A 19,612-nucleotide genomic window follows, 5' to 3' on the forward strand; every position below is an offset into this window, starting at 1 on the left:
AAAAAGACACGAGATAATTTTGCAATATTGGAGGTCCAGGCGGGCAAGTCCAACTCAAGGAGAGGGACTTCCACCCATGCTCAGGCTGCTCCAATCTTTTATTGATCCGGAGTAGCCCTTAGGCAGGCGACCCGCCATTAACAGGCAGACTAGCCCATCAGCAAGGATTTACATAATAACAAATGGGGGAGTAGTTTCAGCTACCACTGTCTGGACAAACAGAGGTGGTGCCTAGCTCCGAGCTTTGCTAGGGCTTCAAAGGCACCCAGCCTTCAGGGGGTTTTGGGGAGTTCTCTGTCTATGCTTATCAGACAGTGAAGGCAATAAACAGTTTCCCACACTCATGTATTGGTAGAATGAACATCAACATGTCCATACTACCCAAAGCAATCTATAGATTCAATGCAATCCTTATTAAAATGCCAACAGCATATTTCACAGACCTAAAACAAACTCTCCAAAAATTTATAAGGAATTTTAAAAGACTCTGAATCATCACAGCAATCTTGAAAAAGAAGAACAAAGTTTAAATGATCACAATACAAGATATCAAGTTATATTACAAATCCACTGTACCCAAAACAGCCTGGTACTGGCACAAGAACTGGCATATAGACCAATGGAAGAGAACAGAGACCCCAGAAATCGACCCAAGCTATTTTGCTAAATTAATATTTGACAAAAGAGGCAAGGTCATACAATAGGATCAAGACAGTCTCTTTAAGAAATGTTTCTGGGAAAATTGGACAGATAACATGCAAAAAAAAATTAAATGAAACCAGCAAGTTACACCATACACAAGAATAAACACAAAATGGAAAGAAGATTTAAATGTAAGACTTGAACCCATAAAATTCCTAGAAGGATCCATAGGCACCAAAATCTCAGATATCCTTCATAGCAATATATTTACAGATACATCCCCTAGGTCCTAGGAAAATGGAAACTAAGGATAAAAAACAAATGGGACTACATCAAAATAAAAAGCTTCTGCACTACAAAAGAAACCATCAACAAAATAACAAGAGAGCCCACTACATGGGAGAACATATTTGCCAATGTTATCTGTGAGAAGGGGTCAATCTCCAAAATATATAGGGAACTCATACAACTTAACAAAAGAAAGACAAAGAATCCAATTAAAAAATGGTCAAAGGTTTTAAATAGACTTCTCCAAAGTGGACATAGAGAAGGCCAAGAGACATATGGAAAATGCTCAAAGTCACTAATCATCCAAGATATGCAAATCAAAATGAAAATGAATGGTTATCATCAACAAATCAATAAACAAGTGCTGGCCAGGATGTGGAGAAAAGGGAACCTTAGTACACTGATGGTGGGAATGCAGACTGGTGCAGCCTCTGTGGAAAACAGTATGGAGTTTTCTCAAAAAATTAAAAATGGAACTTCCATTTGACCCAGTGATCCCACTTCTAGGAATATATCCCAAGAAACCAGAAACACCAATCAGAAAGGAAATATGGACTCTTATGTTCATAGCAGGGAAATTTACAATAGCTAATATTTGGAAACAGCCTAAGTGCCCATCAGCAGATGAGTGGATTAAAAAACTGTGGCACATCTTCACAAGAGAATACTATACAGCTGTAAAAAAGAAAGAACTCTTACCATTGGCAATAGCATGGATGGACCTGGAGAGCATTGTGCTAAGCGAAATAAGCCAATCAGAGAATGATAAGTATCACATGATCTCACTCATAAGTAGAATATAATGAACAACATAAACTGATGAACAAAAATAGATCCAGAGACATAGAAGAATTGAACAGACTGTCAAACCTTAGAGGGAAAGCAGGGGAGGGTGGGTGGGTGGAGATCAACCAATTAACTTGTATGCATATATGCATAACCCATGGACACAGACAATAGGATGGTGAAGGCCTGGTGTGGGGGGCAGGGGAGGGCTAGGAGAGGTTAATGGGGGGGAAACGAGACATAATACTTTCAACAATAAATATTTTTAAAGTAAACTTTTTAAAAGACAAATAATAAGAAGAAGCAGATGTCTGATAAGTGTTCGTGCTTGAATCCTGGTCATACACTCTTTCTCATATTAGTGAGATACTTTATTTGGATCCTGATATTTGCAATTTGCCTCACCAGCACCACCATCCAATTCAGGGTACTTTCTTCTAACTGCCAGATGGGATGTGGGGGATGAGGGGATGGCTCCCTGCCTATGCCTCATTGTGGCCTTGAAGGGGTGACTTAACATCACCTATAATTGTTTTCACTTTATTATGTTGAACATTTATTAAGCAGAGATAACAAAGAACATATATAATTTTTTAAAAGATAGTAACTTTCTAGTAAATTCTTTCCCTAGTTGCACTTCAACATTGAAATGATTTTAAAGCAGGGTTGGGGAATGTCCAGCCGCCACAATCATTTGGTCTGGTCCTGCCAAGGCATTAGGGGTGAGTTAATTAAATGTTTGACCAAATATAGCATGCTAATGTTTAAGTTGATAATTTTGTGTGGCCTGCAAATGATGTTATACATATTCAAATGGTCCTCGGCAGAACAAATGTTCCCCACCCCTGTTTCAAAGGGACCTCAGATTTTTTAAAAAGAGCCTGAAAGAGCAAGAATAGACCCTTCTGTAAAATTAATCATTATAAAACATATTAGTTAATATTATCTCTGTCTGTGAGCCATCATAATAGTGGCTTAAACAAGACATGTTTTTTCTCTTGCATGTAAACAAAGATTAAAGGTAAGGTACCTAGGGCAGGTGTGGAAGCAAAATGATAATCAAGGACCTAGGTTTCTTCTTTGTTGTTATGGTGTCTAACTTATGTAACAAGATAACCAAATTCTATCTGGCAAAACACTTCCCAAAAGTTTCATACAAAACAACTTCTTATATCCTATTAGCCAGAACTTAGTCACATAACTGTATTAGCTGCATAGGAGACTGGGAAATGTAGTGTTTCACTGGGTAATCTTGGGTCTAACTAAAAAAAAAAAAAAAAGACATTCTAAAGAGAAGAATAAGGAAAGAATTAATATTGAGAGATAGGTAGACTCTGCTTGATATGTAAAATGAAATCTTAAGTATAGCAATGTATCTTCTTTTTGTAAGGTCATTTGTTTTGTGGAATTTTTCATGTTTGTTTGATGTACTAATTCCATACCCATAAGCCTTTTTCCCTAAAGCCTGCTCCCTGATTCATTAGGTACCTAGACCCTCATTTTCCATTATGGTCAAACAGTGTTTTCGCCATAGTAGAGAAGGCCTGAGGTACAAGTGTTTATTTGAGAAGGGATTCCAGGAAGTGCGAGTGAGAGGAGAGAAAATGACACAGGGAAGCTAGTAAAAATATGTTAGTAGGCAGTTTACTAATATGGGCAATTTGGGCTCAATTCCACTTGGGAAAGCAACAAGGAACTCTGAATGTACCTTAAGATTGTGCCTTCAAGAGAAAGGTAAGCTGTTGGGACTTGTTCACCAATTTCCAAAACTTATTGAGGGTTGTTCCCAGAGACACTAAATCCTTAATAATCTCAGAATTCCCTGCACATAAGCTGAGCCAGCTCACACCAGAGAAAGTCCTTACTTGGAAAAGCCATGAGACACCGGCTCCTGACGTGGGAACTGCTCATCCTGACTTCAAGTCAACTCAGAAGTGGGCCAAAGAGATAGGAGACAGGACATTAAACAGTGTCTACTACAGGAGGTATTTTCATTTCAAGATGAAGGAAGGACCAAAATAGGATTAGAATAGTGAGTAGCAGGAACCAAGATGGCGGCATAGGTAAATACCAGTACATGCATTCTCCCATAAACACATAAAAATTACATTCTAAAATCTGGCTGAATGGAAGTCCTACAACTAGTGAATTAAAGAAGAAAACACATTGTGACTGGTAGGAGGTGTGGAGGCATGGAAAGGGCTTGTCCAATAACCACAGCTGGCGTGTTTTTTAATTGGGTGGGATATCTTGGCTGGGCAGCAAATGATTCCAACCTACACCAGGTCCCCAGCCCAGGGTTCCAGTGTTGGGAAGAGAAATCTCCATAACTGCAAGCTATAAAAACCAGTGGGAATTGTGGCTGAGTGGCATGGAAGCTGCTGGAGTCCCAGGAGGCTGTAGTTCCTCTTAAAGGGCCTGTGCATAGAATACTCAGCCTCACTCCCATTGAGCTCTAGCACTTGAGTAGCAGCATTAAAGAATCCAGGAACATATGAAGAGGAATTAAATTGTCTGGCATCAGGGAAAGAACTCAGGGATAGTTTTCTCTCAGACAAAAGAGCTAGGACCTCCTCCCTACAGAGCTGAAAGGCTGGTGCCATATCTGAGACTCCATAAACCTGAACCACACTGTTCACCCCACCTGGTGATTTCCTGAGATCCAGCACTACCCAATATGAAGCCTCATCCAAGTTGTTTGCAGTCTCTTTTTTTATGGTCTAAAGTTTTGCATATGTCTCCTTTTTCCCCAATAGATGCCCCCCACCCAAGCCATTCCCATGCTAGGCAAGCCCCCACCATCCCAGTGGCAGAGTCCATTGGTTATGCTCATATGCATGCATACAAGTCCCTTCGTTGCTCTCCAACCTCCCCTACCATTTGTTCCTGGATCTATTCTAGTTCATCAAATTATGTTGATCATTATACCCCACATATGAGTGAGATCGTGTGATATTTATCTTTCTCCAACTGGCTTATTTCGCTTAGCATAATGCTTTCCAGTTCTATCCATGCTGTGGCAAATGGCAAAAGTTCCTTATTTTTTATAGTAGCATAGTATTCCATTGTGTAGATATACCACAGTTTTTTAATCCACTAATCTGCTGATGGACACTTGGGCTATTTCCAAATCTTAGCTATTATAAATTGTGCTGCTATAAACATAGGGGTGCATATATCCTTTCTGATTGCTGTTTCTGGTTTCTTGGGACATAGTCCTAGAAGTGGGATTACTGGGTCAAATGGAAGTTCCATTTTTAATTTTTGAGGAAACTCCATACTGCCTCCCACAGTGGCTTCACCTGTCTGCATTCCCACCAGCAGTGCAGGAGGGTTCCTTTTTCTCCGCATCCTCGCCAGCACTTGTCCATTGTTGATTTGTTGATGATAGCCATTCTGACAGCTATGAGATGGTTCCTCATTGTTGTTTTGGTTTGCATCTCTAGGATGATTAGTAACTTTGAGCATGTTTTCATGTCTCTGGACCTTCTGTATGTCCTCTTTCAAAAAGTGTCTCTTTAGATCTTTTGCCCATTTTTTATTGGATTGTTCATCTTAATTTTGTTAAGTTGTATGAGTTCTTTGTAAATTTTGAAGATTACACTCTTACCTGAAATAGCATTGGCAAATATGTTCTCCCATGCAGTGGGATTTTTTTTTTTTTGCTGTTTTGTTGATGGTTTCTTTGGCTGTACAGAAGCTTTTTATTTTGATGTAGTCCCATTTGTTTATTTTCTCCTTAGTCTCCATTGCACTGGGAGCTATGTCTGTAAAGATATTGCTACAACATATGTCTGCTATTTTGCTATCTATTGAGTCTTGTAGGATTTTTATGGTTTCCCAACTTACATTCAAGTCCTTTAGCCATTTTGAGTTTATTTTTTGTGTATGGTGTACATTGGTGATCTAGTTTCATTTTTTTTGCATGTATCTGTCCAAATTTCCCAGCACCATTTATTAAAGAGACCGTTTTGACTCCATTGTATGCTCTTGCCTCCTTTGTCAAATATTAATTGAGCATAATGGCTTGGGTCAATTTCTTGGTTCTCTGTTTGGTTCCATTGGTCTATATGTCTGTTCTTGTGCCAGTACCAGGCAATTTTGAGAACTGTGGCTTTGTAATATAAATTGATATCTGGTAATGTGATCACTCCAACTTTGTTCTTCTTTTTCAGGATTGCTGTGGCTATTCGGCGTCTTTTTTTTATTCCAGATGAATTTTTGGAGAGTTTGTTTTAGATCTTTGAAATATGTCATTGGTATTTTAATGGAGATTGCATTGAATCTGTAGATTGCTTTGGGTAGTATGGACATTTTAATGATGTTGATTCTACCAATCCATGAACATGCTAAGTTCTCCCATTTGTTTATGTCTTCCTTTATCTCTTTTTCAATGTCCTGTAGTTTTCTGAGTACTGGTCTTTTACTTCCTTAGTTAAGTTTATTCCTAGGTATCTTAATTTTTTTTGGTGCAATGGTAAATGGGATTTTTTTTTTGTTTCTCTTTCCGTGAGGTAATTATTGGTGTATAAAAAGGCCATAGATTTTTTGGGTGGTAATTTTGTATCCTGCTACATTGCCAAATTCATTTACTAAGTCTATTAGTTTCTTGATGGAGTCTTTGGGGTTTTCTATGTATAGTATCATGTCATCTGTGATTAAGGACAGTTTTACATCTTCTTGTCCAATTTGGATGTCCTTTTTATTTCTTCTTCTTGTCTGATGACAATGGCTAGCACTTCCAGTACTATATTGAACAGGAGTGGTGAAAATGGGCATCGCTGTCTTGTTCCTGTTCTTAGGGGAAATGAGTTTAGTTTTTGCCTATTGAGTATGATATTGGCTTGTAGGTTTGTCAAATAAAGCTTTTATTATGTTGAGGTATGACCCCTCTATTCCCATTTTCCTGAGGGTTTTTATCAAGAAAGGATGTTGGATTTTGTCAAATGCTATTTCTGCATCAATTGATATGACTATGTGATTTTTATCTCTCAATTTGTTTATGTGATGTATTACATTTATTGATTTGCAGATATTGTACCATCCTGCATCCCTGGAATAAATCCCACTTGGTCATGGTGTATGATCTTTCTAATGTAATGCTGAAACCTATTTGCTAGAATTTTGTTGAGATTTTAGCATCTATGTTTATCAAGGATATTGGTCTGTAGTTCTTTTTTGTTGTGATGTATTTATCTGGTTTGAGATTAAGGAAATGCTGGCTGCATAGAAAGAACTTGGAAGTGTACCTTCCTATTGAATTTTTTGGGATAATCTGAGGAGGATAGGTTTTAGTTCTTGTTTGAATGCTTGGTAGAATTCCCCTGTAAAGCCGTTCTGACCAGGGCTTTTGTTTGCTGGAAGATTTTTTTATCACTGCTTCAATTTCTTTGGTAGTTATTAGCCTATTCAGGTTTTTTTATTCTTCTTGATTGAGTTTTGGGAGCTTGCATTTTTCTAACAATATGTCCATTTTGTCTAGGTTGTCCATTTTGTTGGAATAGAGCTGTTCATAGTGTTTTTCATAAACATTTGTATTTCTGTGGGATTTGTTGTTACTTCACCTCATTCATTTCTGATTTTGCTTATTTGGGTTCTCTCTATTTGCTTCTTGGTGATCCTGGCTAGAGGTTCATCAATCTTGTTTATCCTTTCAAAGAACCAGCTCTTGGTTTTGTTGATTTTTTGTATTGCTTTTTTGGACTCTATCGTTTATCTCTGCTCTGATCTTTATAATTTCCTTCCTTCTACTTATGCTGGGCTTTACTTGTTGCTCTCTTTCTAACTCTTTGAGTTGTAGGGTTAGATAATTTATTACTATTTTTTTCTTGTTTTTTGAGATAGGCCTGTAGAGCTATGATCTTCCCTCTCAAGATTACTTTCACTGTGTGTGTCCCATAGATTTTTGATTGTTGTGTTTTCATTGCCATTTGTTGCAAGGATGCTTTTTATTTCCTCTTTGATCTAGTTGGCAAACCAATCATTGTTTAATAGCATGCTATTTATCGTCCAGGTGTTTGATTTTGTTTGTTTTTATTGTAGTTGATTTCTAGCTTTATGCCATTGTGATCTGAGAAGATGCTTGATCTAGTGAGTCATTTAGGATTGATGTTTCTTTGCTTCTTTTATGTTTAGAGGATTTGTCCAGTGGTTTTAGTGGGATACTAAAGTCCCCTACAATTATTGTATTACTGTAAACCTCTCCCTTGATATCCTTCAGAAGTTTTTTTATGCATTTTGTTGCTCCTATATTGGGTGCATATATATTTACTAGAGTTATTTCTTCTTGTTGGACTGCTCCCTTTAGTATTATGAAGTGGCCTTCCTTAACTCTTCTTATGGCCTTCATTTTGAGGTCTACTTTGTCAGATATAAGTATTGTTACCCCAGCTTTTTTTTTGCATTTTCATTTGCCTGAAAACCCTTTTTCCACCCTTTCACCATCAGTCTGTGTGAATCCTTTGTTCTGAGATGGGTGTCCTCTAGACAGAAGTTATATGGATAATGTTTTCTTATCCACTCAGCTACCCTATGTCTTTTGATTGGGGCATTTACTCCATTTACATTTAAAGTTATTATTGACAGGTACTTCTTTGTCACCATTTTTATTCTTTACTCCTGTGTTCCTTCTTCCCTTCCTATTTCTTTTTACAGAAGACCCTTTAGCATTTCTTGCATTGTAGGTTTGGTTGTAATAAACTCCATTAGTCCTTTTTTGTCTGTGGAGCTCCTGATTTCACCCTCAATTTTGATTGATAGCCTTGCTGGGTACAGTATTCTTGGATTCAGACCCTCCTTTACAGGAGTTTGTATATTTTATTCCATTCCCTTCTGACCTGTGTTTCTGTTGAGAAATCAGTTGCTAGTCTGATGAGGGATCCTTTGTAGGTAACTTTCTGTCTCTCTCTCTGGCAGTCTTTAAGATTTTTACTTTGTCATTAGTGTTTGCCAATTTAATTATAATGTGTCTTGGTGTCGGTCTTTTGGAGTTCATCTTGTTTGGGACTCTGTGAGTTTCTTGGACTTGTGTGAGTTTTTTCTTCCCTATATCAGGGATGTTTTCTGTCATTATTTCTTCAAACAGGTTTTTTAGTCCTTGCTCAGGTTCCTCTCCTTTTGGTATCCCTATAATGCAGATGTTGTTTCATTTCACTTTGTTCCAAAGTTCCCTTATGCTCTCCTCCTATTTTTTAAAGTTTTTTTCTAGATGCTGCTCTGCTTGCGTATTTTCTCCTACCTGGTCTTCTTGCTCACTGATGCAGTCCTCTACTTCTTCTAGTGTACTGTTGATGCTTTCTATTGAGTTCTTTATTGCATCTATGTCATTTTTTTTTTCATTTCTTCTTGGTTCTTCTTAATTTCCTCTTGGTTCTTACACATATTGTTGAATTTGTCTTCCATCCCTTTCAGTGACCTTATGACTATTGCTCTGAATTCTTTTTCTGACATATTGCTTGCCTCCATTTCATTTACTTCCTCTTCTGGTGATTTTTTTTCCCTTTTTTTTTGTATGCGGGTTGCTTCTTGGTCTCCCCCTGATTAACTCATCTCTGGGTGTCTGGTTATGTAGCTCTCTCTCTCCTTTCTCTAGGTCATATCTGACCTTTCCATCCATGGTTTGCCTCAGCAGCTGTGTTTAATTCACCAATTCCAGTTGGATGTTATTTGATTTAGCTGTTCTTTCTATCTGCTCTGTGAGAAGGTGTACGGCTCATCCGCATATTTGCACCACTTTGTCTGCCTCTTGATAGGCTTTTTAGGTGCCTTCAGTTGGGGATGATGTAGTCCAGGTGTTCATGGGTTTGTAGCTGAGGCAACTGGTCCCTGGTCATTGTGGTTGTAGGGTCCCATGAGGTATCCAAGGTCTCCCCAGTTGAAAGTAAGGCTGGGCTTCAGATCACAGCCACTATACCCTTCAAGATGGTGCAGTCTCTGTGGCAGAGACGGCTTTTCTGGGAGAGATTTCAGCAGCAGTAGAGGCTGCCCAGCCAGGGGAGCCCAGTACGACAGTCCTTTGGAATATAGCTGTCCCTCACTCACAAATACATATACTCCCCAGAAGTCCATACACTTTCCTTTTGTTCTCTCACTCACACACTATCTTGCAGCCTGCCATCTCGTTGGCAGCCATCTTGGATCTCTGCTGTGTCTTTTTTGTATGAATGGCTCAGCCTTCAGAATTTCCTAAAATCTTTCATGCAAGTAGCAGGTGGACTCAGTGTGCCCCATACCTCTGATAAGTGGGCCCACGCCTGGCACTAGCAGCAGCTTGCCAAGATTCACAGCTTGGTCTCTCCTGGGAAACTCTAAGCCCAACACAAGTAGCAGTCATCTGCAGATGACTCTGTAGCTCATGCTTGGTGGCCCCAAGTATCCTAATAAAAAGAAAAAGAGAGTGTGGGAATTTCAATATTGCTCCACCTAAAAGAAATAATAAACCATCCCACTAAGTAAATCCAAATTTAGACATATAAGAATCTGGAAGAGAATATCCAATACACATATCACAAATACACACAGCAGGAATTATGGGAAATATTTCAAGGATGCCATTTTCCGACTACTGTCTCACTGATGGCTTGATTGCATTTTTTTTCCTGCAGCTACCTGCTCCCTGATGATAGAAAAGTCACCAAGCACAAAACTCTGGTAATAAAAAGGAGTGTTAACCCTCAGTGGAATCATACTTTCATGTTCTGTGGCCTGCATCCCCAGGATATAAAGAATGTTTGCCTAGAACTTACCATCTGGGACAAGGAGACCTTTTCTAGCAACATCTTTCTGGGAGGAGTTCGTTTGAATTCTGGAAGTGGTGAGGGACTCGGGGACCCTGATTTGGTCTGTGACTCTGCATGGGGTTTAGGAGTGGTTCCTGAAGGTGTGATATGTAGTAGGTATATATTTAACTTCAGCACAGCTGACTCCTTAATTTCCACAGATGTCCCATGCCTTTAACCAATGATATGTTCATTTTTAAAATAAATATACTACTTCACAACTTTACAGATATGTCCTTCAACTAGAAGTTTGGGATGCATAATTTTTATTTTCATTCTTTTCACAAAGTATAATTTACACTTTAGTCTAAGTGAATTTCAACTGCTTTTGTGGGCCTTACTTCAGGTTTTGCCCAGGAGAGGATCACCAGACAACACAGACTCTGATAGGAGAGAGGATGTCCAAGACCAACTTTATTTCATCCTCTTCTCATCCCTGTCCATAATTTGCAGCCATTACTCACACTAGTTAAAACAAATAATTTTCCCTGAAAACTAACATCTGATGTTTTGCAAACAGACCATGGAAACACACCACAAGACACAAGTATAGGGGGAAAATTATAGTAGTGGAGCACATGCAGACCCCAAACTCAGTATTCTGTAGCTTGGTCCAGACATATGTGTTCTGCATGCACCATGGTCAACATTCCTGTTAAGAATAAACCCACCCCTATGATGATACACTTATTATAGATTAAGGAGAGCCTAGAATATCTATACCAGTAAAGTGAAAACTCCCCAGATCAAAGAACTGGAGTTGTTAGAAAAAAAGAGCACCAGAGCCTTGTTCAGTCTTTTTTTCTGTCATGTAAACTCAATCTAGATGAACTAGCTCTCTGCAAACTACCAAAGTGGGGAAGAAAGGAGCTACAAGTACCCTTTCTATTGTTTCTCATCATCTATGCAGAAGAGAGTAGTGCAGGCTGTAAAAGCTATATTTCACTCAACACCATTCACTAGATATGGTTAGTGAGAACAAGTCAGTGAAGGGCTCTGTAATCAAAAGGCCCCCTCAGAGGCTACTAAATATCTTCCAGAAGACCAAAACATTTAATATGTGAAGAGTAATATTTCTATTTTCCTTTTTAAGGTGTGAGCCATGGGAAGACTGTGGATTGGATGGATTCACAGGGGGAAGAACAACACCTTTGGCAGAAGATGGCCGACAATCCTGGGACTCCTGTAGAGGGTATACTCATGCTTCGTTCCAGCATGGGGAAGCGTCAGCTCTGAAGGTACCATTCTCCAAAATGAGACATCCTGAGACTGTTTGGCTGTCATTTTCTAGCAGTAGCAGGCTTGGGTCCTGAACTTATTCTTCCCTGGCATTTCTCACTTGAGGGCATTAGGACATGAGGGGAGAGATGTCAGAGTGATGAACATGTAGGGTCTTGCTGAAAGTCTAAAAAAGCATGTACCATTATATGTCCGTGGCCCATGGACATATTGATTGGATGATAGAAAGTGTACCACATTGTTCTGTCAACAAGCACATTTTGTAATGATTATAGGCTTTATACCATAAGGGAAATGGTTGGTGCAAGCTTATTTGACACTATAGTTCTCTTGGGAATCCCACACTTTTTCTAGTTATTAGTTACTTTAGGTTTCCTCAAATGGTTTGAGGGAAAATGGGGCTACTCAGAATGTAGATCACTTGAAGAGTAAGAAGAAGGAATACTGACTACCCTTTCCTCATCCTGGGAATCCCCATGATTCAAAGAAGGTGTGTGGGGATGGTTGCTGAGGCCAGGGAGTTGCCCTGTTATTTTAGCAATTATGTGGCTCACCCAGGTAAGTTTTCAAGTTTTTCTGTCGTGACTATATAATTTATAATCTAAATAAACCCACCTTTGATAGTGAAGGAAGCTAAATTAATATACCAGAATGACAGATAAACCAAGATTGACCCGAGGAAATTTGGATATAGGGTCACCCTAGTTATGACCTACCTACAGAGTTCTGTTGCAAACATATATTTTATAAAATGTTCTAAGCCATTATTTGAAAAGGAATAAGAAATAATGTATACTGTGAGCAATGTTTTCATCATATCTATTGATACTCCATTGGTCAAAGGAAGTCACATGGCCCAGCCCAAAATCAAGAGGCAGGGAAATACATTCTGCTCATAATGAAACCTTGGGGAGAGTGAGGATGCAGGAAGGAATGAAGAATCATGGCCAATAGTTCAATCTACCATACTTTCTGTCACCTGGAATTCCAGATGCTTAACCAACCAAACTTAGATGCAAAGGTTGTTAAAGCTGAAAGGTGCCTCAGACCTGATTCCACATTTTGCAGATTCCAAGTCTGAACCCAGAAAACTGAAATGACATGCCCACAATCATATAGAAGCTGTGACTCCTATAGAGGATTAGGACTTAAATCCAGCATGTAACTCCTAGGCCAGTGTTCTTTCCACTGAAGTCCTTGGCATCATCCTATGCTTATCATGGTGGACAGGAACACATAGATGAAGGAAAGTGGAGCAAATTCTGATTATTTGCCTATGAACATACTCCACCTAGTCTTTTTCTGGAGTCATATTTTAGCCCCTCAGCTTATTTTTTCATTTGAATTCATATAAAATCCCTAAGAAGATTGTAACTGATTTTTAGTAATAGGGAAACTAGAATCATCTTCTGGTTTATTCTAGCTCAATTCTCCATATTCTAAATTTTTTCTTGAATATGGAAAGCAGATTCAATAATATATTTAGTATTGTTCTTAGAGAATAAGCAATCCATTTTAAATATTATTTAAAATAGACTATTTCTAAAAAATTGAAGTTAGTGGTCTAGTGAAGCTTAGTACATATAGTATATTTTTTTGAAAAAACTCACACCTATATCTCTGTCACCTTTCTTGAAAACAGAAAACAAAAAATTTAAAATCATCATTTTCTATATTGGAAAAATAGTCATCAAACTTGATGTGATTCATTCTGTCTTCGAAGGCATTTTTAAGGGAGGTGAAAGGGTGATGATGGCAAACTCTGGAGACATCTCTAAAGTAGACAAATAAAGTGGATTTCTTCACTAATAATGAAAGTGGAAAAGTAATATAGTCCACAATTTATATCTTGAACTCAAGACAAGCATGAACATTTTGTTCAAATCTTCACCACATTTAGAGCAATTCACTGTATTTTATAAAAACCAACATCTAACTGGGCATTCCCATGATGCAAAACTCAGGTATACATCAGAAATCTGTTGGTGTTGCTCTCAGAAATAAAAGGTAAGTTAATCTTTAAGTCACACCTTTTTTTTTTTTTTTTTACTAAGTATGGTGTAGAAGTACAAAGAACATTTTTAAATAATGGTAATACATGTGAATGAAAACAAATTCAAATAATTCAAAATTGTGAAAAGTAAGTCGTCCTTTCTCCCCTTGCATATCAGAATATATTGACAGCCTCATTCTTTTTATGGCTACATGGTAGTACATTATAGGGATACATCAGATTTATTTAACCAATCCTATCAAATGTCATTTTAAATATGGTTAGCTAAATTGTCTATGTTTAGTGGCTTTTCTTAGCAGTCTTTTCTTTTCAAAAATAAATACTTTGAAATTAAAATGAGGGGTGTGTGTGTGTACGTGTGTGTGCACAAAATGTAGCAATTTCACTTTGGGTTAGTTATCCTACAGAGATAGATACATATGTGAGAAATTAATATGCATAGGGAATTTATTGCAAAAGACTGGAAGCAACTCCAAAGCCTTTTGTCATACATGTGCCTAATTTTTGTTTTATTAGTTACTCCCTCTCCTTGTCTCTTAAAAATTGTTAAATGTTAAACATTCGATTCTTTGCTGCTTGTTCTTTCTTTTCTCATCACTTTCTATACCCTTTCAGGCATTATTATGTATTGCGCTGTCATGGTTTGATGACCATTTATATGCTTATGACTTCAAACTCACTTCTCCAATCCAGATCTTTTCTCTCAGACCCAGACCCAGATCCAAGATCCAACTGCATGTATGGCATCTCCACCGAGATAATTTATGTTTCCAACATATTCAAAACTGAACAATCTACCCTCTCCCTTGCATCCAGGTTTTTCTGCTCCAGTATATCCTGATTCAGTACCTGGTACCATCATCCACTCAGTTATATTAACTTGGCACTGGGTAGTGATCTTTAATTTATGCCTTGCCATGAGGCAAACTCAATCAGGAAACCAAATTGATTCTACTTCCTAAATATCTCAAAGTCTTGCCCAGTTCTTGCCATCTCTACGCCAGCACACTAGTCCAAGCTACCATCCCCCTTTTCTATGATTATTAAAAGTCTCCTAGCTGCTATCTATGTAGCCACTCTTATTCTCCAGCAATTCATTCTTTGTACTATAGCCAGATTTAACCAACATGTTATTTTTAAAATGTTTAAACATGCAGAAAAGTTGAAATGATTTTACAGTAAACATTCTTATACCTACCAGCTAAATTCAGCTACTACCATTAATTGTATTTGCTTATCATTATCTATCTGTCCATCCACTGAGTGTTCTTTTAAAAATGCAAATTGGATCATGCATAAAACGCCTTCATGACTTTTCATTCCCCTGAGAATAAAATCCAAATTCTTGCCCATGGCCTGCCAGTCCATGCATATGATGGTTGCTGCCTTCTCTCCAACTTGTTGCAAGCCATGCCTCCCTCCCCTTCCCCTTAGTCACACAGTGCACTTATCTGCTTCTCAAATGTGGCAGGTTCTATCCCATCTCATGGCCTTTGCAAAGAATCTTCTTCTCTTTTTTTTGAATAAATAAAATCTACTTTATTGTTAAATAACTTCAGGTAAATGATGTCCTGTCTTCTAAGCCCATTAACTTCAGAAAGTTTAGTCATAACACAAAAATGACAAATAGTGCTGACCACATCTTTGAACTTCCAGTGTGTCAATAACAGCAATATCCCGGCATTTTTTAGGTCAATGGAGTGAATTAAATTTACAAGAGATAAACATTTGCTTCATTGCTGAACTGTCATAATTCTGGATACCTTGACCTAGAAGATGAGGTAATAGAATAAGGAACTGAGCAGGGAGTAGACTATTTTTAAAACCTTGTTCAAAAACATAGTCATATTTCAGACTCACGATACGTGTAATGTGCATGGATATTTCTTGCTGTAATGTGGTCTGATTGGGCATTTCTAGAGAGGGAACACTCAAATAACAGTAGAAGGGCCCAGTACGTTTCAAATTGTTCTCATCATGGACATGTCTTCCTTGCAGTGAGTCGAATTCTGCTTCCTGTAACTATACTCACTGATCCTCATTCTTTCCTCTGACGCTAATTCTAACTATTCATGTGTTTATTTTCACACATGATGTTTACAGATGTATTTAGTGAAAAAAAAGATCTATTGGGATATTATTGAGATCATGACAAGATGATAAGGTTACTTTAGGCACAATGTAGTTATAATGTACCTGTTCTCTTTTTTTAAATTGTTTTATTGCTTAAAGTATTACAAAGAGTATTACATGTCTCCTTTTTTTCCCCGCCCTTGACAATCCCCTGGCCTCCCCTACCCCCAAGTATCTTATGTCCATTGGGTATGCTTATATGCATGCATACAAGTCCTTCGGTTGATCTCTTACCGTGCCCTCCTGTCCCCCAACCCTCCCCGGCCTTCCCGCTGTAGTTTGACAGTCGGTTCGACGCTGCTCTGCCTCTGTATCTATTTTTTTTCCCGTAAGTTTATAATCGTCTTTATTATCCATAAATGAGTGAGATCATGTGGTATTTTTCCTTCATGGACTGTCTTATTTCACTTAGCATAATGCTCTCCAGTTCCATCCATGCCATTGCAAATGGTAAGAATTCCTTCTTTTTTACAGCAGCATAGTATTCCATCAAGTAGATGTTCCACAGTTTTCTAATCCATTCATCTACTGATGGGCACTTAGGCTGTTTCCAGATCTTAGCTATGGTGAACTGTGCTGCTATGAACATATAGGGTGCATATATCCTTTCTGATTGGTGCTTCTGTTTTCTTGGGATCTATTCCTAGAAGTGGGATCACGGGGTCAAATGGGAGTTCCATTTTTAGTTTTTTGAGGACACTCCATACTGTCTTCCATAGTGGCGGCACCAGTCTGCATTCCCACCAGCAATGCAGAGGGGTTCCTTTACTTCACATCCTCTCCAGCACTTGTTGTTTGTTTATTTGCTGATGATAGCCATTCTGACAGGTGTGAGATGGTGATTCACTGTTGTTTTGATTTGCATTTCTGGGATGATTAGTGACTTTGAGCATGTTTTCATATGTCTCTTGGCTTTCTGAATGTCCTCTTTTGAAAAGTGTCTATTTAGGTCCTTTGCCCATTTTTTTTATTGGATTGTTTATCTTCCTTTTGTTAAGTTGTATGAGTTCCCTATAAATTTTGGAGATTAGGCCCTTATCAGATATGACATTGGCAAATATGTTTTCCCACACAGTGGGTTTTCTCATTGTTTTGTTGATGGTTTCTTTTGCTGTGCAGAAGCTTTCTATTTTGGTGTAGTCCCATTTGTTTATTTTCTCTTTAGTTTCCAATGCCCTAGGAGCTGCATTGGTGAAGATATTGCTTCGGCATATGTCTGAGATTTTGTTGCCTTTGGATTCTTCCAGTATTTTTATGGTTTCCTGTCTTTCGTTTAAGTCCTTTATCCATTTTGATTTTATTTTTGTGTATGGTGTAAGTTGGTGGTCTAGTTTCATATTTTTGCATGTATCTGCCCAATTTTCCCAACACCATTTATTGAAGAGACTATCTTGACTCCATTGTATGTTCTTGCCTCCTTTGTCAAATATTAATTGAGCATATTGGTTCAGGTTGATTTCTGGGCTCTCTATTCTATTCCATTGACTATATGTCTGTTCTTGTGCCAGTACCAGGCAGTTTTGAGAACAGTGGCTTTGTAATACAGCTTGATATCTGGTATTGAGATCCCACCTACTTTGTTCTTTCTCAGGAGCACTGCAGCTATGCAGAGTCTTTTTTACTCCAGATGAATTTTTGGAGAGTTCGTTCTAGGTCTGTGAAATATGCCGTTGGTATTTTAATGGGAAGTGCGTTGAATTTATACATTGCTTTGGGTAGTATGGACATTTTAATGATGTTGATTCTACCAATCCAAGAACATGGTATGTTCTTCCATCTGTTTATGTCTTCCTCTATCTCATTTTTCAACGTCCTGTAGTTTTCTGAGTAGAGGTCTTTTACCTCTTTAGTTAAGTTTATTCCTACGTAGCTTAATTTCTTTGGTGTGATTGTAAATGGGATTGTTTTTTCAGTCTCTCTTTCTGTAAGTTCACTATTGGTGTATAGAAATGCCATAGATTTCTTGGCGTTAATTTTGTATCCTGCTTCATTTCCAAATTCATTTATTAAGTCTAATAGTTTTTTGATGGTGTCGTTAAGGTTTTTTATGTATAATATCATCTCATCTGCTAATAAGGACAGTTTTACTTCTTATTTTCCAATTTTGATGCCTTTTATTTCTTCTTCCTGTCTAATTGCAATGGCTAATACTTCCAGTACTATGTTGAGCAGGAGTGGTGAGAGTGGGCATCCCTGTCTTGTTCCTGTTCTTAGGGGAAATGGTGTTAGGTTTTACCCATTGAGTATGATTTTGGCTGAGGGTTTGTCATATATGGCTTTTATTATGTTGAGGTACGATCCTTCTGTTCCACCCTTGCTGAGAGTTTTTATCAAAAATGGGCGTTGGATTTTGTCAAACGCTTTTTCTGCATCAATTGATATGACCTTGTGGTTTTTTTCTTTCAATTTGTTTATGTGATATATCACGTTTATTGATTTGCGGATATTGTACCATCATTGCATCCCTGGGATAAATCCTACTTGGTCATGGTGTATGATCTTTCTGATGTACTGCTGGATCCGATTTACTAAGATTTTGTTGAGGATTTTGGCATCTATGTTCATGAGGGATATTGGCCTGTAATTCTCTTTCATTGTGTTATCTTTACCTGGTTTTGGTATTAGGGTGATGCTGGCTTCATAGAATGAGCTTGGAAATGTTCCTTCCTCTCGAATTTTTTGTAGTAGTCTGAGGAGGATAGGTTTTAGTTCTTCCTTGAATGTTTGGTAAAACTCCCCTGTGAAGCCATCTGGTCCTGGGCTTTTCTTTGCTGGAAGCTTTTTTATATATATAATTTTTAAAAAATATATATTTTATTGATTTTTTACAGAGAGGAAGGGAGAGAGATAGAGAGTCAGAAACATCGATGAGAGCGAAACATCGATCAGCCGCCTCATGCACATCCCCCACTGGGGATGTGCCCGCAACCCAGGTACATGGCCTTGACCGGAATCGAACCTCGGATCTTTTAGTGCACAGGCCGACGCTCTATCCACTGAGCCAAACCGGTTTTGCCTTCCTGGAAGCTTTTTGATGACTGCTTCAATTTCTTCCATAGTTATTGGCCTATTGAGATTTTTAGATTTTTCCTGATTGAGTTTTGGAATGTTGTATTTTTCTAAGAATATGTCCATTTCCTCCAGGTGGTCTAGTTTGTTGGAGTAGAGTTGTCCATAGTATTTTTTAAAAATCATTTGTATTTCTGTGGGATCTGTTGTTATTTCACCGCTATCATTTCTGACTTTGTTTATTTGGGTCCTCTCTCTTTGCTTCTTGGTGAGCCTGGCTAGAGGTTCATCAATCTTGTTTATCCTTTCAAAGAACCACGTCTTGGTTTCATTAATTTTATGTATTGTTTTTTGGTCTCTATGTCATTTATTCTGCTCTAATTTTTATTATCTCCATCCTTATGCTCACTCTGGGCTTTTCTTGTTGCTCTGTTTCTAGTTCTTTGAGATGTAGATTTAGATGATTTACTACCATTTTTTCTTTTTTTTTTTTTTTTGAGATAGGCCTGTAGAGCTATAAACTTCCCTCTCAGGACTGCTTTCATTGTGTCCCATAGGTTTTGGATATTGTGTTTTCATTGTCATTAGTTTCCAGGATGTTTTTAATTTCTTCTTTGATCTCATTGGTAACCCAATCATTATTTAATAACATGCTATTCAGCTTCCAGGGGTTTAGTATTTTGGGTTGCTTTTACTATAGTTTGTTTCTAATATTATGCCATTG

At 38.0% G+C, this 19,612-nt stretch overlaps 1 protein-coding gene across 1 annotated transcript in view; it reads left to right on the forward strand.

Annotated features, from left to right (window-relative positions):
• SYTL5 (synaptotagmin like 5) overlaps positions 1-19,612 on the forward strand; it is a 334,838-nt gene that overhangs the window by 293,108 nt on the left and 22,118 nt on the right. Inside the window, 2 exon segments of the mRNA XM_081081271.1 lie at positions 10,320-10,528; positions 11,587-11,731. Coding sequence (XP_080937397.1) covers positions 10,320-10,528; positions 11,587-11,729 — 352 coding nt within the window. The 3' untranslated portion in view covers positions 11,730-11,731.

Source organism: Myotis nattereri (genome assembly GCF_964212035.1).
Source record: "Myotis nattereri genome assembly, chromosome: X".
Lineage (NCBI taxonomy): Eukaryota > Metazoa > Chordata > Mammalia > Chiroptera > Vespertilionidae > Myotis > Myotis nattereri.